The sequence below is a fragment of the Mixophyes fleayi genome, chromosome 4 (assembly GCF_038048845.1).
Source record: "Mixophyes fleayi isolate aMixFle1 chromosome 4, aMixFle1.hap1, whole genome shotgun sequence".
NCBI classification, from domain to species: Eukaryota; Metazoa; Chordata; class Amphibia; order Anura; family Limnodynastidae; genus Mixophyes; species Mixophyes fleayi.
This window is the reverse complement of record NC_134405.1, coordinates 313,097,983-313,124,067: the sequence shown is the minus strand read 5'-3', so window position 1 is coordinate 313,124,067 and position 26,085 is coordinate 313,097,983. Positions and strand designations below refer to the sequence as shown.

The window sequence follows — 26,085 nt, the reverse complement described above, 5'->3', positions numbered from 1 at the left end:
GGTCGGCAACGCAACTAAACTATACAGCTACAACTAACTAGGTGTGGTGCACTAACGGAACTGCTCACTACACACTACGGGGAACACCAGCCGGTGTTCACGGACTATACCGGAGGGCGGTTCCTAACCCCCTCACCCAGGTCTAACCAAGGAGACTGTCTCCTTACGATGGGGTCACCCACGGACCCTAAGGACCGGCTGCTTCAAGCTCGGCTGAGGCTCGCTGGAACAGCACACTAACCCGCGGGCCGACTGCCGCACGGAACAGCCGACTGCCTGTACTCGGGTATCTGACACGTTTCCGCCGACGATCTCCGCTGCTTCTGTTCTTGACTCGCCACTCCGGACGTCCCACGACGTCCTTCTCTCTCCGCCGCCGACTCTCTTCTGACAAAATGGCGCCACACGGCGACTTATATAGTCGCCGGTGTGACGTCATTAGCCGGCGCGAGCGCTGATTTGCTCGCGTCGGCGCCAATCTTTTAAACGGCCGGGCGTGAGCCGCGATTGGCTCGCGTATCCGGCCGCTGATTGGCCAGAGGAGAAAGATGAGCCCTGATTGGCTCATTCTTCCTCCGCGGACAGGACCTGCAGGAAGGAAGTCATACTTACCGCCGCTGGAGCGCTGGACGGGTAAGTCACTTCTTTCTTCCTTCTTCACCCTCTTGCTGGGCACAGGACCTGAGAACATCTTCCGTCCCTCCAGGGACACGGCGGCAGTGGGCATCTTCGCCCGCTTCTCGGGCACCGGCGACATCTCCACATTGGCAGAAGCCACAGCAGGCTGCAGTTACAAAATTAAAACACATGTTAACAAGCCCTCCAGTACTTCAGTACATTAATGTGCATTTACTGGTGGTGATCTCTGCAGGCGCCTCACAACACAAACTAGGTGCTGTTTGCCTCCAAAATAACAGACAGGCCCATAGTCTTCTCCTCCAGAACACTGACTAAGACTGAGTCACGATACGCACAGATTTAAAAAAAAAAACTTTGCTTTTTGTATTTGCCTGTTACAAGTTCCATGACTTTATATATGGATGTCCTGTTACTATCGAGACAGACCATTAGCCACTCATCACCATACGCAATTCACCGCGAATTGTGTCATTTTGGCGAGTAAATTGCAGTATGCGGGATACCTGCCGGCTCTACCCGGATTTCGGGAGTCTCCTGGACATTCCGGGAGAGTTGGCAAGTATGTCGTATCAGGTTGCCTATCGTTGTCCTACATTGTAATACATTTATAAATAAATAATAAATGTGTGTATATATATCTATCAATCATTATATATATATATATATATATATATATATATATATATTTTATTTCTTTATTTTTATTATTTTGTACCCATGTACTCATACATACATGACCACGTGTGTTACTGCCCATTTTGTAGATATGTAGTTTTAGTAAAGTTGTTAATGGAAGGAGGGAGGAATGTGTGATCTTCTGTCACGTGATCTCAATCTATTACGTAACCAGAGATAGACACTATCCACCCTGGTCATGTGACCTTGAGGGAGGGGTTCTTTGCAAAATGGCGTCGCTGTTCCAGTTGGAGAGGGTCTTGTATTTGGTTCACGGCGACAAAGAAATCCGAGCACCTCTCTCACAGCTTTACTTCTGCCGATACTGCAGCGAACTCCGCTCCCTAGAATGCGTGTCTCACGAGGTAAATCAATGTTCACTCTAAGCCGATCCTGCATCATGTTAGCATTAGTGCCGAAGTCGACCAATGAAGTGACTGGAAACTGCTTTTACCGCTCTCTTATTGGTTGATTGTAGTTGTCAATCAGTATTCCCCGCCCCTTTTTAAATGACGGTAGAAGGTGGGAGTTTACACTCTTCACAGTGATTGGCTTATGTCAGTATTATACTGTGCGCTGATTGGACAACTGTCTGTCAGTTCCTGTCACTGAGGTGGTGATGATTTGGCATAGGGTCTTCGGCTTGGTTTCTAATAAAGGCCGTGGTCTCGGGCCTGTTACTGACCCGTATTTACCTTGTTTCTCCCACTTCATTTATTATCAACTAACTGAACCATGCTCAGAATGTATGGCTGGGTGGGGAGTCTAAAGTAATCTTGGCTGAGCTTTAATGTTTGCAGAGTAGTGTGGTACCCAGAGTTTATATATCCAATATCTGTCATTGTCACTAAACTGATTCATCTTCGCAGTTTCTGCTTTTCTCATTTATTTTGCAATGGCTTCATTAATCAAATGCACTTAATTGCTTCTAACTCCAGTTATTTAATTCAAGAGGTTATTGTAGTTGGAAAATAGTAGGGACATTAGAAACCGTATTAGCACACTGTGAAATGTGCATGTAAAGTGTATATAGGACAAATATAAGACATCTATTTAAAAGTTTTTAATCTGATTGCTGAAGTTTGCCAACTACTATAAAATTATACATCACACACATAATATACATATGTTTTAAGCCATGATTTAACAAATATTTGGAATCTAGATGCCAGACAAATTTTATAAACATTTTCTTATATCTGCTAATCATTAGTGGACCATACACATAGCCCTCAACCCCTCATACAGACACTACACCCAATTTAATTGGCATGATAGCATGTCTCTATCCCCTTCTATCTCCATGTCAATCTTGCTCATCTATCCATAGATTGTAAGCTTGCAGCAGGGCCTGCTTACTGCTCTGTATTGCCCAGTATTGTTTTATTACTGTTTGTTCCCAATTGTAAAGCTCTACAGAATTTGTTGACACTATATAAATAAATGTTGACGATGGCCCCCTCTCAAGTCCATTGTTTATGTTCCCTCTCATTCCTCAAACCCATTTTCTCCATTGTCAGCATCATTATTGCTCACTCAATCCCTTTCATTCTCCTCCTGTCTTCATAATCCGCCTATCAACATTTCCCCTTCATCATTATCACTCTGCTCCCTGCATATTCCCCATATCATTATAATTCAAATAACTAAAAAAAAACATACATAGTCCTTATTAACATGAGTCTGCCACCATTGCACCCTGCATCATTCATCGTATACCCCTTCGTTCTGCATCATTATTAACCTCCTTGATTAACTTTCCATCCTATCAGTAACTCCCACTTCCATTAGCCTTGTGCTTTATTATTAGCCCATCTGTGATGAACTCCTCCCCCTCATTTATTGCAACACTGCTTCTCTGCATTTACTCATAGGGAAAGCGATTGACAATCAGTTCACCTCTGAGCACTAAGAGGCCAGTGCAGAGCCTGTGTGTTCAGAGATTAGTTCCCCTCTGAGAAAGTTTCAATTTGACACTCCAGAACATCAGACCGTGCACACAGTCCTCTGCTGTTATATACACACGCCAAGGGGTATATTTACTAAATTGCAGTTTTGAAAAAGTAGAGATGTTGCCTATAGCAACCAATCAGATTCTAGCTGTCATTTTGTAGAATGCACTAAATAAATTAAAGCTAGAATCTGATTGGTTGCTATAGGCAACATCTCTACTTTTCCAAACCCGCAGTTTAGTAAATCTAGCCCCAAGCCTTCTCTAAGCACAGCGTGACTCAGCAGCACACAGAGTAGAAGTGTAAATGTCCTGAGTGACCCAGGGTATGGTGCCCAGGTGTTAGGAACCACAGACCAATTTTAAGTCACCTTTCTGGGGTTTGTCGAGCCCTGTGTTTAGCTCAGCTGCAGCTGGATTCACTTTTGTGTGCAATTTCAAAGTTACTATTTTCTAAATAATATATGTCTGCTGACACTCTTTATGACTGATTAACCCTTTTTTACACCACCGTCTCAGTTTCTCTCCAAAGTGCCTCTTGAGTCTCATATCTCATTTTTTTTTGTAATACCAGGTACAATAAGCTGTATTTTATAATAATTTGTATCCTGTAGGATGTAGAGATAGATGCATGTGTCTACAGCAATGGAAAATGTGTTTCTTGTTAGAACAAATCTCAGATATTTTGTTACAAGATTCTAATTATTTTAATTATTAAGATATGGTTTTATTTATTTAAACGTAAACTGGCTCCAGCTATTCTTTCTTCTCAGCCATGGGAAACACAGAAGAAACTGTCCCACAATGTAGAACGTCAGTGGTGAAAGTATCATAGCTCTGATGAATTCCTCAAATATACTGCAATGTATCACTTCTAACAAAGTTTTATGGACACTGACAAATATACTTCAAATCTCTCATTTCTGCTCAGTAAACACCTTTATAATACATTTAAATCTCTTTTCTACTTTCCGACACCAACCCCGCCTATCACTGCCCAGGATCTTACTTCCTATTTTGAGAAGAAGATTGTGAACATCCAACAATCTCTTCAGTTCCTTCCCCGAACCACCAAGTCTATGCTCTGGTTCTCCTCCCAGTTTACGTTCTGTTTGTGTGACCCTATACCCTCACACATCAGTTCATCGCTGTCTCCTGTGCTCATCCCAGCATTAAGCAACATCTGTAATCTCTCCTCCATGCTTTAATAGTGACTGAAAGATATCCGTGAAGTAATTTCCCTATCCTAAAAAAAAAAACTAATTCTGACCCAACTCTCTTAGATTACAGTCTTTACTCACATGCTTAATTTACACAACCTAATGCACCCTATTCCATAAGGCTTCAGGACACTGTCTTGCCTGGGTTCTAATCTTACCTTTCAAACTGCCCCTTCAGTACATCCTATCCGCTTTCTTTATCAGTCGGAGTACCACGAGGCTTAGGGGCATGTTTAGTTAGCTTTTCGGCCCGCAATTACGCGCTGGTGCACGAGACCTGATACCGCAACATTGTGGATTTCTGTGCGCACCTGTAGGGTTGCAATGAGAAATCCGCAATGATGTGGTACCGTATTGTCGCTTTAAAGGCGCAGCTGCGGACCGAAAAGCTAATTGAATATGCCCCTCAGTGTTAGATCTCTGCTCTATTTATACCCGTTCTCCTGGAAAGCTAATGATCTCTTTACAGCGGCGGAACTACCATTGGTGCAGCAGGTGTGGTGCATCGGGGCCCATGAACATAATGGGGTTCGCTGCATGGGGAATTAGTGAGCTGTGGGCCCTGGTTCCCTCCTCCCTGCTTCCTTGCACCGGGGCCCGTAGCTCGCTAGTCCCGCCTCTGTTTCATTGGGTTTCAGTATCCCCTATATATTGAAAGTTTTTATCTATAGTGTCATCTTGCCACCTCAAACTTTATCTTTCAAAAATTGATTGAACTTCAAGCGTTCCCGAAAAACTCCCAAAACACCTGCTTAACTCCCCTAGGCTATTCTACCTGATCACCGCCTCTACTCAGTTCATGCAAAGCTTTCATTCTCTTTCTATACTGAAGCAACTTACTGATTCCCCAACCCAACATTGCTGTTGGATTGGATCATGTTGCCCCACTAAGCAGTTTACCCCTTTAAATCCTGGCTGGACCACTATGCAATCTGGCACTTAACCTCATGTATCCAACTTATGTAAGCTTGCGTGCAGGGCCCTCTTATCTCTTTCACTGATTCAAACATACAGTGTTGTTTTATTAAAGTGTTTGTTTCCAAATGTAAACCACTGCGGCGTATGCTATGCTGGCGCTGTATAAATATGTTAATAAAATATAAACTTCATGATAGGCTAACAAAAAGTTTCTAAAAATAATATTAATTCCCCTACTATTCACCTAATGTTGGTTAATAACAAACTTAGGGGCAAATCAATTAGCAACGGTAATAATGCGCGGGCCACGTTGTTCTAAAGAACAGCTCTGGGTATTGAGTCTGCCCCCTAGTATGCTGATACTTAAGCTGTATAGCCTTCAGTTTCCACAACCAGTCTCCTTCATATCCGTGCTCTAGTCCAGTGCTGGAGATGGGCAGCGCACCATCCTGCTTCCACTCTGCAAGCACACCTTATACTGCTGAAAGCTCTAGTGTTAAGGGGGTGCTGCCTAGTTCAGGTATCCAACTACTGGCTGTGCTAATACTGGTGAATGGGGATTCTTTTTTGTTCAAGATTGTTACTGTTTAAAGTTTTCCAATTTTCATCTGAATTGTAAGAAAATATGTCATTATGAATTAATTGCAAATATTCTCCTTTTAAAGTAGACACTGGCCTTAGCGGAACACTATTGCTGTTGAGAAAATATATCGATTATAACTTATAATCATTTGAATATATTACTCATTTATAAACTGTGGCATAGTAGTCTTTCATAGTGTTTAATCATCAGCATAGATACCACAATGTGGGAAACTACATTCAAAGCTGTATATTCTGATAAGAAGTATTAGATGCTATCAAAATCCACCCTCCTACCATGTTAGAAGCACTTCTTGATTAAATAAAACTTTTTGTTTTCTTTTATCTCTTAAGACACTGCTTCATTTATGGCTTCTATTAATTATGTCAGACGACATCTGTCTCGATTACATGTGGCACTTTTGTGTGTTTGACATTTTACCCTGTGCCTCGCAAATTTTGCGCTTCATAAATGAAGCCCTGTGACTTGCTGGCGATTTTGCATTTTTACACAAAGCAGCCGTTTATACACCACTGTTCTGGATCACTGTTCTCCCAGCACCTATTTCTCAGGTGCTCTACCCGACTCTTGGAGCCCAACAGAGTCCTATTATAATAGAATAAACCATTGTTTCTCCTATTAGAACAGGCACTATGTGAGCACTACAGCCAGCAGTATGTGTTAGACCACTGACCACCAGTCTGACCAGTCCTGGCAGGTGTGGGGAAAACCCTCCAACATTTTTTATTATGATTGCAAAGTATTACAACTGCCCCCACCCAACTGCTTCTTAATGCCACCCGGGTGGCAAAATTTTCAGATTGCCAGATAGCCCCAGTGTGGATAATGTACCTGCCTGACATAATTTTTCCAGTATATCATTTCTCCGGCTGCTGAAATAGGTAATTTTTTGAAACATTTATTTTTTTTAGTGACATTCCCTGTCTGGTTTTCATATATTCTCAACTATGACCAAAAGACACCTTAAATATTTCTGTCGCTTAACTGCACCTCCTCTCCTTTTCCCCCCTCCTTCCTCCTTAAGTTGTACCCCCCCCCCCCCCCCATCTTTTTTCCTCCTGAATATACCACTACCCCTTAATTATTATTTCTCCTGATTTTTATTTGTTCATTTTCAGTTTACAGGATGTTCTAAGAGTTCTGATTTGTAGGATCTAAGCTAGCTGTGTCTGTACCGTTATTTCAAATTGTGATGTGAGTCTATCACATTGTGTCAGTGCATGATCTCTCTCTGTCATCTGCTACAGTTGTTTTGTTACCAATAATTTTCTGTAAACTGATATTTCCTTCAATAAAAAGAAGAGAAAATATTGTCAACTGCACAAGTTCTTGTTCTGGATGCAGTTCTTAGTATTACTGTTTCTGTATTAGATATAAGGTATTTAACCCCTTCCCATAGTGTCTATTTTACATGACCCTGCGCTGCGTTTACGGGAAGCGCCTGTAGCTTAAGTGCTTGTGAACATTCTGTACTGACAGCCGTTATAACAAACGCTGGAGGGACCATAAACTCAGCAGGTTGTATCCATGGTCTATGTGGCATTTGTTAAGACTGCGATGTGTATAAAAGTAGCGGATAATAAACCATCCATGAGTAATTACTCTGAAAGTGTTCTCATATCGGGCTGTGAGTGCGTAGTACACACCATCATCATCATCATCATCATTTATTTATATAGCGCCACTAATTCCACAGCGCTGTACAGAGAACTCACTCACATCAGTCCCTGCCCCATTGGGACCTACAATCTAAATTCCATAATACACACACGGGTCAATTTGTTAGCAGCCTGTATGTTTTTGGAGTGTGGGAGGAAACCCACGCAAAAGGGAGAACATACAAACTACTCACAGATAAGGCCATGGTTGGGAATTGAACTCATGACCCCAGTACTGTAAGGCAGAAGTGCTAACCACTTAGCCACCGTGCTGCCCACATTGTTTTTTTTTTTTGTTACTATATGACCGGAATAAGAGTATATCTGAGTAGTTGGTACTTACAGATCTTGGAGGAAATAAATATGCACACTGTTTCCTGGAAATGCATGCAAACCATACATAAATCTTATCTGGGGAGATAACATAGTTTTATTATTTCTTTGCAAGAGAAATTTACAATTCTGCCTGATCTAATCTTTAGCCCACACATACACAAATGAAATAATTATAGTCAGTCTGGTTAGCTTTCTGTAACCCAAAAATGTCTTTGTGTGTGTGTACAAGTTTCAAGATCTTCTGTATGCTTACATGGATTGGCGTTGTCCTCTACGAGGGTTTCGGGCTGCACAGAAATGTTTGCAGTTACGAGATCCTGAGCGCTGGTAAACTGCAGTACTCAATACCTGTCTTAAAAAATGCATTTAAAACTTCACATCTCCCAAGTTCTTCCAGTGTACTTTTTGAATTGCAGGAGAAAATATGTCTATGTGGACGTAGCTTTATTCTGATTTTATTCAGAAGAATCTACTGTGATGTCCACATTCAGATTGGTGGTAATAAACAAATGCTATGGTAATGTAATCTGAAGGCAAATAAAATTCTAGGCTGTGGTAAGTGGTTATAGAAAGTGAAGAAAAAAATATGTAACATATGGTAGGTTATTGAATCAGATTAATATTTTTGTGTAGGACAGACTTTCACAGACATATGGCAGCAGTTGGTAAATAACTGCTGTATAGTTTTAATCAGACACCAGAGCTGTTTTGTTGGTTCGTTATAAACGAAGCCGTTCAGTTTACCATTCACTACAAAGAAGCAAAATGTTTTGGTGTTTTTCACCAAAAATATTCACTTGAGAGGAATCTGATTTGTAATGGACCGTAAAATATGTCCCTATAACGGATGAATGTGATTGCCTGGTTACTGCATTTGGTCCTTATTATCCCACATTTTATGTCTTTTTCTGCAAGTAATAGTATGGGACTATTCCCTGCCTAGCACTTCAATTGAGCAGAGAGTCTTCATCTTTGGAGACTGGGAGGTGTGTATAGAATGCAGTATCTGATTGGACGGTTGTCACAGCCACCCAATCAGATGCCAAATTCACTACATGACTATTGTCCCAACACATCAAAATTATTATCCCAGTCTCACATGGGGTTGTGGCTAAGTAATACAATAAAACATAACTCGTGGACAAGCCCTGTGTTAATTTATTCATTCTTTTCCTCAGGTGGACTCGCACTACTGTCCCAGCTGCTTGGAGAATATGCCGTCGGCTGAAGCCAAACTGAAGAAGAACAGGTTTGTTGTTGTGTGGTTTTATTTTTCTTTCTTTTTTTTGTGTATTGCCTATTTGGCCACTTCCCATTCCAAATTTTAATTATGCGTGTTGACTCATTGACACATACTTGGGCTAAATCTTTTTTGTATGCAATTGTGAATGAGTCTTGTATGGGGGCTCCTGCACACAGGCGTTTTATACTGTCATCAAATTGTGTGTAAATTGGATTTCGAGATCCGCCTGTGAAACTGGACTACAAGTCGTAGATCAATGAATGAGTCTGTGTTCCCCACAAATTACTGGCAGCTGGTATTGAAATGCTGACAGCAGACGTCATAGTTACACTGCTGGCTTTGTGATATCTGGTCTGTCTCTTATCACACAGGTGTGCTAACTGCTTTGACTGCCCCTGCTGCATGCACACTCTCTCCACCCGGGCAACTAGCATCCCTGCTCCACTTCCCGATGATCCAGCCAAAACTACCATGAAGAAGGCTTATTATCTTGCTTGTGGATTTTGCCGCTGGACCTCCAGAGATGTGGGGATGGCAGACAAGTCAGTGGGTGAGTGTTTCAACAGTAAACTTGTTTTTTTGGTTCCCTTGTCTAACTCCTAAAGGGATATGTCCTATAAGTTCCGATCAGCATGCCGATTCATATGTACACACTACACACATTTTACACAATTTACCGTCAGATCTGTGCTCTTCATCTGTCATAAACATCGGCTAAAAAGATTGTGACTCTGCACACTCCATAGAGATCTATGGACACTGCCGGTACTGAGTGTAGAATTGGAACGACATTGTTCCATCATTGACATTTTTAGTCCGGTTCAAGAATCAAATGGAACGATCATCGTTGCAGAGTACACGTTTGATTGGCCTGATAATTGGCTTAAAACCCTGTAGTGTGTTCCCAGCCTCGGTTAATTGAGTTTCAGTGATTGGTCACTTTTGTGTTGCATTATCTGTAGAAATTCTGTTTTATTTTGTGTATAATGATTTGGTGTATAATAATCCTAAAACAGTCATGTAAAATGGATACATCTTTTATTCCAAGACCAGTAGGCCTTGAGACTTTTTTTTTTTTTTTTTATGATTCATGTTTTTGGAACATTCACAGAATATATGCAAGAACTTATATAATCAGAAATAAAGACATTTCTGATAAGATTTTATTATATGTCCTTATTTCCTAAATATGAGAGCCTAATAAAGGACATTAGGGATAGGTACGTGACTGACGGCCTTCAAGATGGTCACGTATGACCCTCCTGACTATGTCGCTCTCTCCTCTGTGGCCCTCTTTCTACTTATTGTGATGTGGCAGAGTAGTACTGTGCATTCACTCAGTTTATATAACAGATGAGTCCATGTTTGAATAGACGTGCCTCCAGTCCGTTCTAGTTAAACCCTTTAAGTGCCATCAATGTGTATATGCGGAAATGCCTGTCACACGAAGTGTCACAGTGCTCGCTCACTTCTCCATAGCAATCGGAGGATAGATATCATGGATAGATTTACAGGTAAGTATGTATTTAATCTCATGACCTTGACTAAGGTTCAATCAGCCCGGGACTGGCTCACTCCTGATCACCTGACCTTCATAAGTGGAGGGCACTAGTCAATGCTGCGGAACAACATGAAAGACTTACGCTGTTGGAAGGGCCAAGTCTAAGTCTCATAAAATCTGGTCTAGATGGTATTGGACCAACTATAGGCTGTGCGTTGAGGACCTGGTTGCTCGGGAAGGATGGTATGTTTTGCTGCATTGGGGGGAGGGGCTTTATGGTCGGCCTTCCTGTTGCGCAAACTTCTATCATGGTACTCTTACCCTGGTTACATCTCGAGGGTGAGGGGTCAGGGCCTGGCCGCTTGATTTTGTAGGATTATAGTCAGGTGTATGAATAACCAATCATATCAAACAGGTGATAATGATCATCATTTACATATGTAGGGTGAAACGCAGTCATTATCTGAAACAGAAACAGATGTTTAAGAGGCTTAAAACTGGATGAGGAACAGCCAAACTCTGCAAAGGTGAGGTTGTGGAAGACTGTTTCATGTCACAGGTCATACACCATAGCAAGACTGAGCACAGCAACAATACACAAGGTAGTTATATTGCAGTAGGTCTCTTCCAGGCAAAGATTTCAAAGCCGACAGGGGCTTCAAGATGTGCTGTTCAAGCCCTTTTAAAGAAACCAGCAACTTTGAGGAATGTAGACGCAGTGATTGGCCAAGGAAACTTAGTGCATCAGATGAAAGACACATCTTGCATCCCTTCGAATTCGGTAGATGTCAGCAGTGGCATAAACTCAGAGCTGGAAAAACACAGTGGGACCCAGGTACACCTATCTACTTTTCATAGAAGTCTGTCCAGAAGTGGTCTTCATGGAAGAATTACGGATAAAAAAAAGCCATACCTTCGTCGTGGAAACAAAGCCAAGCGTCTCAACTATTTTTGAAAGCATTATTACTTTGCAACATTTTTTCCACACCTGCTAAAAACTTTTGCACAGTATTGTAGATGATCTAGATCTAGTAAGAACAAAATCATCTATCACTGTGCCCCTAGTGTGATATCATATCTTTAACATCCTATCGTATTGCAGGCTGATACATGCTTTCAGTTTAACACACATAAAAACAAAATGTAAATGTTAGAAGTCCGAGAACAAAAATGAGAAAATGAGTCCTATATTCTGTGATTTATTTAATGAAAGTCACTAAGGAAAGAATAACGAGAGAGTGCATTTATTTAAAAATGACAAAAGAAAGTCCCATCTGTCTCAAACAGTATCTTTTGGGTAGAATAATAAATGAATATATATATTATGATGGAAACCGATGCAGTGTGAAAATGGTTGGTTCTCTCTGCAGGACGATTTTGGCACAGACCTCTGGCAACTAATGGGTTAACTTTTATTATTTTTTTGCTGGTTGAACTTTTTATGTCGGTGCTCTGATCTCCTCATAATGTGAGTTTAAAACCTGTTTGTACAGCAAAGACAAAGGGGCCACTTTTGTAAAGCATTCCAGAACTGAATTATTTCCTGCCTGCCATACGTATATTTATTCCAGTGGCAGGTGGGCTTTGGGCTAAACAGCCAAACATTTCCATCTATTCTGTATTGCAGGTTCTTACTGTTACCTTCCTTTCTACAATCCCTGTACACAGCTAAGCCCAGTGCACACTTCCACATTGGTCATGGGGAATCTGGTGATTTCACAGTTGGGACATCATCAGCAATAAGTGCAGTGGAACTTTGTCTATCAGTACTTCTCCATCCTTTGTAACCCAGAGCTAGCACTGGCTTATATATCTGCTGCTGTGAGATACAGGTTACACTGAATCTATCATTGTTGTCAAAATTGTAAAATCTTGTCTAGTCCTGAAAGGGAAGGTGTTAAATGACTGGCAACTATTATTTTACCTTCCCTCTGTGGATTTGATGTTGGATTGATGCAATGTGGTTGATACAAAGGTATAATGTTCAATACTGTGACTGTGTCAAAATATCTTTCCTTATTTTGAGTCCTTATTTATGATAGATTTAGTAGCCCTTTAAACATTAGGGCCCTGATTCATTAAGGAACTTAAATGAAGAAGTTTTTCTTATTTAAGTCTCCTGGACAAAACCATGTTACAATGCAAGGGGGGCAAATTAGTTTTCTGTTTTGCACATAAGTTAAATACTGCCTGTTTCTTCATGTAGCACACAAATATCAATTTTAAATTTCAGTGTACAAATAAGCTATCAAGTATTTGTGTGCTACATGAAAAAACAGTCAGTATTTATCTTATGTGCAAAACAGAAAACTATTTTGCCCCCCTTGCATTGTAACATGGTTTTGTCCAGGAGACTTTAAATAAGAAACTTCTTCATTTAAGTTCCTTAATGAATCGGGCCCTAGAACAGCTCCTCCAGGGGACAGATTGTCATGTCAAATAGCAGAACACTTGGCTTATTTGGTTTTATTCAGCAATAGTCTTTATAGTCTGCATAGCATAATATTTATGGGTGAATCCAGTTGGCCATAAATTGACGCTCTGGGGGACATTCAGTTAAGACGGCAGATCGCGACTACGCACATAAAGTGCCAATACGGTACCGCAACTTCGTGGATTTCCCTTCGCAGCCCTATGCAATGCAAATGGAAATCTGCAATGTTTCGGTAACAGGAAGTGTGCATCGCGATCTGCCGTCTTAATTGAAAATGCCCCTATATGTTTTGCGGGAAAATGAGCAGTGATATGTGTACCGTATTGGGCAGCTATGTCTGGCAGCACCTCACAGCCAATTGAAATCCACCCCTTATAAACTATAACGTTTTAGTGTAATGTCTCTTTAATAGGCCTATGTTACTGTATAGTTAAGATATGTCCCATGCTGGCTGCAGCTTCCAACAAATGGTTTTGCTGGATAAGACTTGAAGGACGTTGGGTGTGGTATAATTTATTTATCTCATTTCGTGGCTGGCACTTCATGCTCACCTGTGTATTATGAAATCTTCCAGACATTTACTAATGCAAATATGCTGAGACTGTATATCTGGCTGTTTAGACCTAAGATTTGGCTGCACACCTGTGTTTGGAGACATGTTCTATCCTGTGATTTATATTTGAGGCAGAATAATGAGCAACTGAATTGTAAATTGTGTTTATTCCCTAAATGTTGGGCATCATCCTCATCTGACAGCTCAAATGCACAATGTAATGTAATGTATATATCTTTATGCAATCTATTTGTCAAATATTCTTTTACTGGGTCATTTCTTCCATTCACCTTCATGGTAGGTGTCATGACAAGACCCACCTGATCTTGTGTGGTTATGAGAGGGTTAATCAAGACCATCCAAATTGGTCTAATAGTAGCTAAAATCCCTCAAAATTATATCTCTCATTCACTATTAAACCCAGTCCTGCCACCAAGACTTAGTTCAAGAGCTGACACTCTCGGGAAGTCTTCATTTTTTTTCCCTGATTAATCTCTATATGGAAACACAACTACACACTTTAATGTGCAGTGTATACTTGTGTGGTCCTGACCTTTCCGCTTTAAAAAAAAAAGCTTTCTCTATGTCGCTCTATTAAGTGACGTTAAACTGAGGTGCCGGGAAACAGAGTGTTCACAATTAGCAGCTGTCAGCATGGCGCAGTCTTCGGAAATATGCTGTGTCGTTTTTTGGGCAAGTCTCTATTATATTCAGGTAGGTTTTATACTCTTCTGGGTTTTTTTTGTAGGTATCCTACTTGTCGGTGATTTCAGAGTCAGGGAAATGTACCCATCCCGTTCTCTCTTTGTAGGATTTGGACGGTTCTCTAACATATCCTAACACTGATATACATGCTATTTCATTAGTGCAAGGATTATAAAAAAATAAATTTGGCACATACTGAATTTCCTTTGTAAATAGTTATTAATTCTGTAGTGTAGAGATACAATCCACTGGTCTTACAGGTGAGCTATAAGTTGAAGAGATGTCAGCTGAAGTAGTATTGTAAACCAAACCTATCTGACACATGAATTCTTTAAGAGCACAAAGACAGAATGTTATTAAATGTGATTTAATAAGACAGTCTTTTTGAATAACATGAGAGATCTCATTGACACAAGTTATGTTGTTACAGTGGTTGCATATTTATACACGGGTCTTTTCAAACATGGATAAAGGAAAGAATTGCTTTTATACATTGTTTTTCATTATAAAAATTATACAATGAACATGGAGTAACTTCAAATATGGGCTTTTATAGCCAAAGGAATTTCATGCTTTTAGGATCTGTTAACTGGGCAATAAACAAACGGTTGACTATTAAAGCCAGGTGACATAAAGCAAGCCTCTGAAACGTACATCAAAATACATGAACCCCTTGTTTGCTTACACCAATTGGTTTGCTTAGAGTATATGTAGCTTGGTAATACAATTTATTAATGTACACTAAGAGGTCACCTGACACTGCACTTTGGGGAAAATAGAGACGGTAATAACATCAGTTCCTTTTTTGTTTTTAGCATACCATTTTATTATTATTATTATTATTATTATTATTACCACCATTTATTTATATAGCACCACTAATTCCACAGCATTGTACAGAGAACTCACTCACATCAGTCCCTTTCCCATTGGGGCTTACAGTCTATGTTTCCTAACACATAGAGACACACAGACTAGGGTCAATTTGTTAGCAGCCAATTAACCTACCAGTATGTATTTGGAGTGTGGGAGGAAACCGGAGCACCCGGAGGAAACCCACACAAACACTGGGGGGAGCATACAAACTCCACACAGATAAGGCCATGGTTGGAAATTGAACTCATGACCCTAGTGCTGTAAGGCAGAAGTGCTAACCACTTAGCCACTGTGCTACCATGTTAATCAAAATAAAATGTTACTTGATGTGCTCAAGGTGTCAGTATAAGTGTATGTGGAGGTATGGTATGCTTCCAATCTGAGTTATTATCACTGTGGTCTGCAGTCACTGATACATGGCTGCTCCCTGCATCCTTAAACACTGGGTGCACTTTGATACAGTTTTCCTGCAGGTCAGACAATTAATGTCCGTTTGGTCAGATATTGCAGGAGTGTGTGTGATCCCAGGAATAAGCTTTATCTTGCCAAAACGCATCACATCTGTTGATTTGGTTTTATTAACTTCCTAAAAATCTCTAATGATGGAACGATGTTGTGCAAATGAGAAAATGTGTAGGCACTCGCGACCAGCAGTATAGAGTGCGTAGAGTCACAATCTTTTCAGCAGAAGGTTAAGAGCACAGATCTGAAGGTAAATCGTGTAGGTGTGTACATGAATCCACATGCTCATCGGGACTTTCAGTGGTTGGTAAAATCAATACAGAAATCGCATCTGCAGTCATTTTCTGTAGTGTTTACACAGCTTTACTTAGAAAGTGTTATTAAAGCCCTATTGTAAAACATTTCATTTCTGTTTTGCAGCCAGCGGTGGTTGGCAGGAACCTGAGAACCCATACACCCAGCGGGTAAGTGAAGGTTTTGCTTATGTGAATGATGTATAACTTTATAGATGAGCTTGACGTATATGAAGCTGGATCCATCCCAAGGTGGTGTCCACAACAAAGTTAGATATAACTTTACTGGCGCCATCTACAGTCCAAAATGTAGAAATACATTGGCTACAACTTTGTGTATTCCATAGGCTTTTTATTTGCTTGTTATATAGTGCCTTGTGTCCAGGTGACAGCAGGTAATTTAGCAATCTCTCCATCTGAAAACTCAATTTGAAAGCCTAGTGGCAGCACGGTGGCTAAGTGGTTAGCACTTCTGCCTCACAGCACTGGGGTCATAAGTTCAATTCCCGACCATGGCCTTATCTGTGAGGAGTTTGTATGTTCTCCCCGTGTTTGCGTGGGTTTCCTCCGGGTGTTCCGGTTTCCTCCCTCACTCCAAATACATACTGGTAGGTTAATTGGCTGCTAACAAATTGACCCTAGTCTGTGTGTCTGTGTGTGTGTGTGTGTCTCTGTCTGTGTGTGTGTGTGTGTGTGTGTCTCTGTCTGTGTGTGTGTGTCTCTGTCTGTGTGTGTGTGTCTCTGTCTGTGTGTGTGTGTCTCTGTCTGTGTGTGTGTGTCTCTGTCTGTGTGTGTGTGTCTCTGTCTGTGTGTGTGTGTCTCTGTCTGTGTGTGTGTGTGTCTCTGTCTGTGTGTGTCTCTCTGTGTGTGTCTCTGTCTGTGTGTGTGTGTGTCTCTCTGTGTGTGTGTGTGTGTTATGGAATTTGCCCCAATGGGGCAGGGACTGATGTGAGTGAGCTCTCTGTACAGCGCTGTGGAATTAGTGGCGCTATATAAATAAATGGTAATAATAAAATAATAGTCTGGCTGTTGGTACACAACACACTATCTCCAGGGCCAGGTTTCTCTATACCTACTAATATGTTTTCCTTTGACTTCTCCCTTTAAGATTAACAAACTGTTGGAGTATTACCAGCAATTGGCCCAAAAAGAAAAGATAGAGCGTGACCGCAAGAAGCTGGTGCGGCGTAGAAACTACATGCCTTTGGCTTTCTCTGTAAGTATGATGAGCGTATTCCAATAATCAGTAGAGCTCGTGGGACAAAAGATGATACAATTCATCTTTGTGGTGATACATTGATCACGGTGGAGCTGTGTGCCAATATAGGTAGAAATAACACGTATGTTTGGGGGAGTCAATACAAACCAGGTAACATTTTGGGGAGATCCTTGTCTGTCTTTGACTAATGGGATCTGTCCTGAAATGTTGTTTAATAAATCAATCATCCTATATTAGATTGAGTTGGATTCTTATTGCCGCTATTGGTATGATATCGGTGGTATTATCCAATGTCTACATTTAGTATCGCGGGGGGAGATTATCCCCAAATTGCACAAAGATCCTCTTTGTTGCCTCATTGATTTTTTTGACCTCTCCAATGCATGAATGAGCCATTATATAGGTATAAAAATAATTCTTTCTGTTCTTCAGCCTGACTGTCACCCTTTTGTTTTTGCCTTAATTGCTCTCTGCTGGTAACTTGGGAACACAACACAGCAACACACTATTCATGTAGCGGTAAGTTCCCGGCCTCCTCTGCTCTGCGCTCACAGTCCATGCTCTCCAGCTCCCACCTACATACAGTCACACTCTCTAACTCTCTTCTGCTTCAGAGAGTGATTCATGTCATCATTGCTTCTCTTGCATGGTTCTCATCCACTGCTGACTCATTGTTGTCTTACAGAGGTATTAACAACATCTGTTGCATTTCATACAGGACAAGTATGGGCGAGGCACGAGGCTTCAGCGTCAGAGACCAGGAGTTCCTATTACGCCTCTGGCTGGACTGATGTAAGTTCTTGTGTTGAGTGAATTGAGTGTTGATTCACAACCCCTGGATACACAAACCTTCCAGGTACAATGTAGAGCTAACTCAAAAAGGACTTCAGGTATTAGTAAAGAATAATATATGCATTCAGGAAATATTGCATTGTAAATCTTTACTAGTTAGGCGTATGGTATTGTTTTTAAATCTCTGATTTGTGGACTCTTAAGTAGATGTGATTAATTGATGGCCTTACAATGCCCAGCGAGGTAAGTCCAGGCCTATGTATTTATATTATAGAAACAATCTAAGCGAACAACACAGGATCTCTGAAAGACTTACAGTATTCCTGTCCAGCGATTTATACTATATGTTATGCTAGAAAATTGGTCAATATCACGAAGACATCTGTGTGCCTAAGTAGTGTTTCTGTTGCCAGATAACAATCTGCTTTTCAGACGATTGTAAAATAACCATTTGTAGTATAGTTGTTGGCATGTGGTGCACTTATTAATTTACATGTTGTAGTGAAATCCTTTACATTTACACACTGCATGTGGAGTTGTGCACAAGTCAGTATTGTAAAAGCCAAAGTTAGTATTTTTATGTTTTTATAGATTTGATTATCTATGGTTTACTGTGATACATGTGCATCCAGTCCCTGTTAGAGCCACCTCTATAATGTATTCCTTTTTGTTATCCGTAAAACTAATCATCTGGCTATTGTCATGTGGTTGGGTGAGTTCCTACATAAAACGTGTTCCTTTTCCAGCCTCAAAGAAGGAGAAGATCAGAAGGAGATAAAGATTGAGCCGGCACAGCCATTGGATGAAGTGGAACCTTTACCTGAGGACTATTATACCAGGCCTATAAATCTAACAGAAGGTAATATCGCTGCTACACATTGTGATTGTGTTTCTTGATAATATTTTCTGGCTTGTCCCTGCTTTTGTGGATTCATCCTATCCGTATTCCGCACACTGACCATGATCAGACCTTAGACTGGCCTAATGCTGAATCTTTGCCTTGACAGTCACTACTCTGGACCAACGTCTGTTACAGGCTGACTTTCAACCCATATGTGCCTCCCAGCTTTACCCTCGCCACAAACATCTCCTAATTAAACGCTCTCTCCGTTGCCGGGTACGTACATCCGGATCTATATACTATTAAATGCACGTTTTATTTCAGGTGTATATTGTGTGATCGTTGTGTGTTTTTTTTTCTGTTTTACCAGAAATGTGAACATAATCTCAGCAAGCCAGAGTTTAACCCGACATCAATTAAGTTTAAGATCCAGCTGGTCGCTCTGTGAGTACTTAGACTTTTTATCTAACCTGGAAATTATATATGATCATGCGCCCACTGCGTGAAATAAAGGCTTCTAATATCTATAATAATTTACATTAATGTGCATAGTATTCTTTATCATACACAAGTGAACACTGAAGGGGTAAGAACTAACCTATTATATAACGCACCGTTTTTATACAAATGTTTAAAGGAGTTTAGAAATACGTTGGCATCGCTTATGTTTTATACTACTATTAATAATGGTTGTGAGATATCTGGAAGTGTAATCTAACTGTAACGTATCAATGTTCAGGGTTTATTTTATTAATACTTTGTAACACTCTTATCCTGGTTCATTTGTGCAGGAGCTACATCCCGGAGGTGAGAATTATGTCCATTCCAAACCTGCGCCATATGAAGGTGAGTGCCGCAGTCTTCGTCACGCTCACTTATTAAGCTAAGAAGTACATGAGAAATGAAGTATAGACCCTTGGGTACTGACACTTTACGTTTCCAAGGTTCTGGTATGTTTACTTTAAACAGCGTGATCCCTTGAAGTTAGGTTTATATTACAATATTACCTTTATAATAGTTGAATCCCTTTTTTTCTGTTAAACCTGGGATTTAGCTCATGTTAGATTAGAGCATCTTCTGGGGTTTTGGTGACTAAAACCTCAAACCACTACTTCAGAATTAGAGAATATATAACATCAACACATGAGCACCAGAGGTTTGGCCACAGTCTTAGCGGACTTGTGAAGGGACTGGCATTGTACAGCTTGCTAAGGTCATGCTGGATTAGTGATTCCCTGAGTACAGCAGACGTTCAAACACATTATCTTTACTGAGTCACTTTTACTCCATGACTTCCTGAAGTGTCTTGTACACTCTCAGTAATTGGGTCCTGACACTTTCTGCAATGTTGGAAGAATTGGGTGGTGCAGACGGATAATGGTAAGAAGATGACACCTGTAGCTATTGTGTGTAGAAGAGGTATAAAACAGTCCTGAGTAACTTCTCTTTCTCTAGTTGTTGGGGGGGTCAAAAAAATTACATGCCTTGATTGTACGATTTTACCCTTTGTTATATACTTTCGTCCACAAACGTGGCATGTCAGAGATATTTGTTAGCTGTGATCATACTCCTCAGATAACCCTCTTGCTGCTCTTCAAGCATCTGTTAATAGAAAGCTAATGTTCACACTTTACTAATTAATTCACAGAGAATCTCATTGTATAATGGATCTTTACATCTCTGCTGTTTCTGCTAATCCAACCTGCAGTTTGTTTGTTTTTTTCACATAAAGTAGATTGTGTTTGAAGTCTGACATTCGCTGATGAAGGCAGCACGTGATTGGACGGTTATGGCACTAGTCCAGTCACATGTCACTTTTACTACTCAACTACTATCTCTAGCTGTTTAAACGTTCCCCGGTGGATGGAGTCCTCCAGGTTCCAGCTTCTGCTGCAGTGTGAAGCAACAAGGACAATGCACTGCTAAAGTCTGGATATTGTGTATTGCAGGAGAGCCAGGTCCTGTTGACTCTGACAAACCCAGTGGAGAACCTCACTCATGTAACACTGATCCCGTGTGAAGAAGGGGATCCCCATGATACCAACAGCACTGCCAAGGTATAATCTAACACTGCCAACTTAAAGATCAATGGCTTTGTTTGGAGTCTTTTTTTTTTTATTTTTTTATATATAGTGCAAAATTGGGCATTGTGGTGTACTTAATCTGCATTTTGCACTGCACACTCCTGTCTCCAACTCCCCCCATTGGAAAGTAAGTCCTTTGGCATCTGTGCTGCAAACTATTAGAACCATCTGTGTCTGATCTGTTAGAGAAACACCTCTCCTAACAGGGCAGCCTGCAGCAGAGAGAGAGGTGGATATATATAATGACGTATAAACACTTTCTGTTTATTAATCAGATCACTAATACCACAGTCTTTGTTATATAGTAACGTCAAGTAGTTTCTTCACTTTGCTCATTAAAGTGGAACTGGCTAACTTTATATACAGGTTGGTCTAATGTATAAAGTCACATTTCTCTCTTGCCCACAACTTAGGCCATTAGTGGTTGCCGACTGTGTCCTTCTAAAGGACTCGACCGTATCTGTGACATTCTTCTTTGCTGAAGAGAACAAATCAATAGATAAGCTTGAATGTTAAACAGAAAGATTTAGCTCCCATAATAGTTTCGGAGAGATATGAATGAAAATACGCATATGCCGTTTCCTCTGCTTTTTATCTCGTAGATGTGGTAGGTTTTCCTGATAATGTTTCTTTATTGTAGTTGTGGAATCAGCATAATAATGATCAGTGGGACAAAGTGTACTATAGCCTGTATAAATGTGTACTAGAGTTGTTCATTTGGTTACAGGTGATTGTACCGACCAAGGAGCTGGTCCTAGCCGGTAAAGATGCCGCAGCGGAATACGACGAGTTGGCAGAACCACAGGAGTTCCAGGATGATCCAGAGTAAGAGATCGCTTGGCTATATGGTGGCTCTAACCTATGGCGACATGTTAATTTCACATTATGATTATATACATATGATGTCATTTCTAAACATTTCAAATCATTTAACATTTTAGTTATTTTTTTTATCTAATTCTTGTATACTAATAATGGTTTAATCTCTACTACAGCGTGGTCGCCTTCAGGAAAGCCAATAAAGTAGGAGTGTTCATCAAGGTCACTCCTCTGCAACAGAAAGGCAAAGTGATTGTGAGCTTTAAGCTCAAGCATGACTTCCGGAACCTGGCTGCCCCCATCCGACCCGTAGAAGACAACGAGTCTACCTCTGAGGTCGTCTGGCTGACGCATCACTTGGAGCTTGACTTGGGGCCTATGGTTCCAGCGGCCCCTTAGAAACTGGTTGTGTTGGTTCCTAGACAGTAGCAGGCTACCGGGGCAAATGTTCATCTCCACTACCTGGAAGACCAAGTGTGAAGATAGAGCTGCTTAATGCACTTGTGCTTGGAAGTTGCTGACAGGTTCTGTCCACAAGGCAGTTACTGGTGAGACTGCACTGTCTTCTCAACTCTGTGATCCCTTTAACACAAATAAGACACACTAGGTTATGAAACACAGTCCTGTACATAAAGTGCTAGGTTGCCCACGTACGGTATGGGTAAAAGAAAACTTAGCGTGGATAGCTGTGACATCTGGGGTATAAATGTGCAGAAAACCTGTTGTGTTTAAATAACAGATGTAAAGTATTTGGTCAGAGTTCTGGTTAGATGTAGTTGCCGGCATTGATTTTGTTAGATCCTTGTTTTTCCTAAACAACATTTTTGTGCTAATAAACTTTTAATTTAGCTGTGATCAACCTGGTTTACTACAGGTCCCCCAAAAGTAACTCTGTTACATTTCTTTTTGATCATTGAATTCTTCTATCTTATTTTTGTCCCACACATGTCATATTTTATTTTTTCGAGCATGTTGGACAACCAAGGCATTGAATAACGTGTCTTGAAATAAACAGGGATTTTGAAGTTTGACTTAGTTGTTCGGGTGAATCTAATGGGCTTGCATATTCAATTTGCTGAAAGTGGAACTCCACCTTCAGTCAATCTTATCTTCCCAGCAGATTTGTCGCCCATGCCTTGGAAACAATAACTGGAACGTTCAGATTTGTGTATTGGATGCAGTTGTATCGACACTGGTCATCTATTGTTATAACCAAGGATAAACAATTCTTCTTGGGAGATAATGTTGTCATTTTAAGTGCAAAGATCCATAAAGTAAAAAGAGTTTTTTAAATGTGGATCAACTTTTTGCTTCCAATTCAAAGCTGGATTCTGGGGGTAAAATGGTTTGTTTATGCAAATTGTAGCAACAAATTTATTTAAAAGCATCAATTAAAACAAAAACCTTCATATTGGCATCAACACATGCCAGGAATAACAACATTTGGGTCTAGGCGAAATAAGTGTTATAAACCCCTCATCAGAATCTGCTCAACTTTTCAGTGAAATTATTTAGTTAAGTGTTAGAATAGTAAATAACATTCATATCTGGGCCATTAGATCTAATGTACTAAATTGCACAGATGTGAAAATTTGCACTGAACCATAATAACCAATCAGACACCTACTTTCATTGTCTAATTTGCTCTAGACAGATAAAAGTTAATTGCTGATTGGCTGCTGTGACAAAATGCAAATTTTGCACTTAAGTGCAATTTCAGTAGAAATAAATAGTGACTTCTATTTGTGTATGTAAAGCAGGTTAGTACCGCAGATTTCCACAAATACAGATATGGGATATTTTATGCTGAATATTCTGGATTTAGGGTATTCTAGATATGTAATTTTGAGGGTCATGCCTAAAATAGGCTACATTACATTAAATATGTACAATGCTAGATTGGTGTTGAGATTTATATTTTTTGGGCTGTTTTTAAGGTTCTTTGTTTTACTGGGACAAATATCTATCACAAGTAAGGAGTAAAATAAAAACAAAACTGCTATCCTAATATGGATATATAGTAAATAACAATTCGCTTACATCACACTTCTTCCATATGAATGTAATGGATTTATGACTCCAAAAACAGTTCAGTAGCTTTCCCGATTTCTTGGTCGGACAGATCTACGTAGTTTGTGTTGGATCACAGAGTACAGATTACAGAGCTCTGCCTGTAACTGGCATTTATTTCATATTGCATAAGATCTTTATTATCCTAGATGACTGTCTACACACAGGCTTGTTATGTTTACACTGTGGCACTACAGCATGACTTCCAGGCCTAGCCTATATTTATTATGACATAACTATATAGTATTACTGTACAGTGCCTGTAACCTATATTGTTCACAATATATCAACATTAAAGCTTACTGCTTGGGGGTTTTCTTATTATTATTGGCTCACGATGAATGCAGGTCTGCTGCTGTTATACCTTGTTAAAGGACTTACATAATGATTCAATCTGTTCCTGGGTACATGTAAACTTTGACTAGCAAATGTAACCATATGATTGGAAGTCATTGATTCTTGGTCCGGCAGTTGCTCTAGTTTTTGATAACATACCCAGATTATGCTATGTTGCAAACCCTAAGCGAGATAGAGATTTTAGTAGGTTATGTTGATGTATTATTGGTGTACTCTATGCTTGTAAAGGTCCATAATCCTCTGAGCTGGACACCACGGAAGCATTTTCACACTCGCTTTTTACAAAATAAGCAACTGGTGACATCTGGGAGCCTTTCACCTGTCTGTTATTACATGGCTCGCCTTATTGCTTATGTGTAATGTCACCTTACGGTAATATTAATAAAGTAAATGGAAACAGTTTGTGCCTTTTTTTCTTTTTACACATTACCTATCATGTAAAATGGTCATATATTCAGCAGCAAATCATGTTTATTCAGTCTGCCCCATTCATGTTCTTGAAATGCAGATTGTCTGTATTGTTACATTAGAATGCCACAATGTTCTTGTCAGGAAATCGTGGCATTCTAGAATGCCCTGCTAATGCCACACTTGGTGTCATTTTTGTTTGGGAGGCAATCCTGATGACGTAAGTGTCCACAGTTAATATAAATCTTGGAAAGGATGCTGAGCAATTAAGTTTTAACCTGGGCATATACAAGTGTTAGTTTCTCCAATATTTATACAAGTTTCTGAATCCCATTGTTTGCGGCTGGTAGATGGTGGAGCGTATGTAGTCTTTACCATATCCTTGTTCTATCGTGCTGGATGTCAAAAATGCAGGTTACGGCTGGAGGGCTGAGGGTGTGGAATGTTCACATATAGAGCGATGTTTGACTGCCACAAGATGTGTGAATATTATTGCGGTCAGATCCACCGCTTCATGACATCAGAGTTCCCATCTCCAATGAAGTTTTCAGCAAAATATTGTTTGATAATTCAAGGTTAGAAAAGTCATGAAACATGACCGCAAATTGATCTTAAGCATTGGTCTCCCTGGTTGTAAAATGTCTTAATGTCTGTAATCGAGAATCTTTGGGTTGAGAAGAAACAAGTTCTTCAGAATAATATCCACGATTTGTGGGAACTGTGAGGGGTGTCAGAGGGTGTCCCACAATAAGTCATACACTTTAAATATGTTTATATTTCAGTAAATTGTGTTCGTCAGCTTTGTGTTCCAGACACTATATGATACTACCCTACTGTGCTGCTTAAAATAACCAGAGTGAAGTCTGGGTCAACTCATTACAGTAACATAATTCCTGGAGCAGAGGTCGTAACGTTTGTTGTAAATTCTCAGGAGAAATGTCATGTATAGTATAATTTACTTCTAGTCCAAAGAAAAATAAAGTGAGCTCCAATTAACCTCGGACTGAATGTGCAAAAAAGCGTTTGCTCCGTTCACACTTTGTACCAGGCCCCAGCACCATTGTGGGGATCGGAGACCTTCCAGTTCTGGGAGTGTAATGTGAAGTCCTCACACAGATTAAGAAATCCGTCTATAACCAACGTCACATAGAGACCGAAAGAACAAGTTTGCTTTAAATCCTCGTATACCTCTATATGTAAACCGTAAATATATATCTGGGGAATGGGGGCAGGACCTTTATCAAAGCAGGCAAGGGATATTGAAAAATACAATCTCTTGTTCCCTTGTGCCCAGAATGCCAATGGCTTGGGGTTACTTCATTTGCCAATGATATCCGACTCTCTCCTATATAAAACTGACTTTAAAGGCCTCCAATTCACCAATATTTTATTTCTTGCTGTAATTCCCTGAATCTGTAAAACTGTTT

General features: G+C 40.2%; 1 protein-coding gene across 2 annotated transcripts; it reads left to right on the top strand.

The window, feature by feature from the left end:
- The first annotated feature begins 1,496 nt into the window (after window positions 1–1,496).
- Window positions 1,497–24,650, top strand: DCTN4 (dynactin subunit 4). Of its 2 annotated transcripts, XM_075210067.1 has the most exons (14): window positions 1,497–1,679; window positions 9,180–9,250; window positions 9,616–9,794; window positions 16,196–16,239; window positions 17,177–17,284; window positions 17,786–17,806; window positions 18,006–18,079; window positions 18,826–18,938; window positions 19,087–19,196; window positions 19,291–19,364; window positions 19,712–19,766; window positions 20,870–20,977; window positions 21,732–21,829; window positions 22,000–24,650. In XM_075210067.1, the coding sequence occupies exons 1-14, from the start codon at window positions 1,545–1,547 to the stop codon at window positions 22,220–22,222; spliced, it is 1,413 nt and encodes a 470-aa protein (XP_075066168.1). In that variant the 5' UTR covers window positions 1,497–1,544; the 3' UTR covers window positions 22,223–24,650. The 2 variants fall into 2 exon arrangements, with proteins under 2 accessions (XP_075066168.1, XP_075066169.1); XM_075210068.1 differs by lacking the exon at window positions 17,786–17,806.
- The last annotated feature ends 1,435 nt before the right edge of the window (window positions 24,651–26,085 follow it).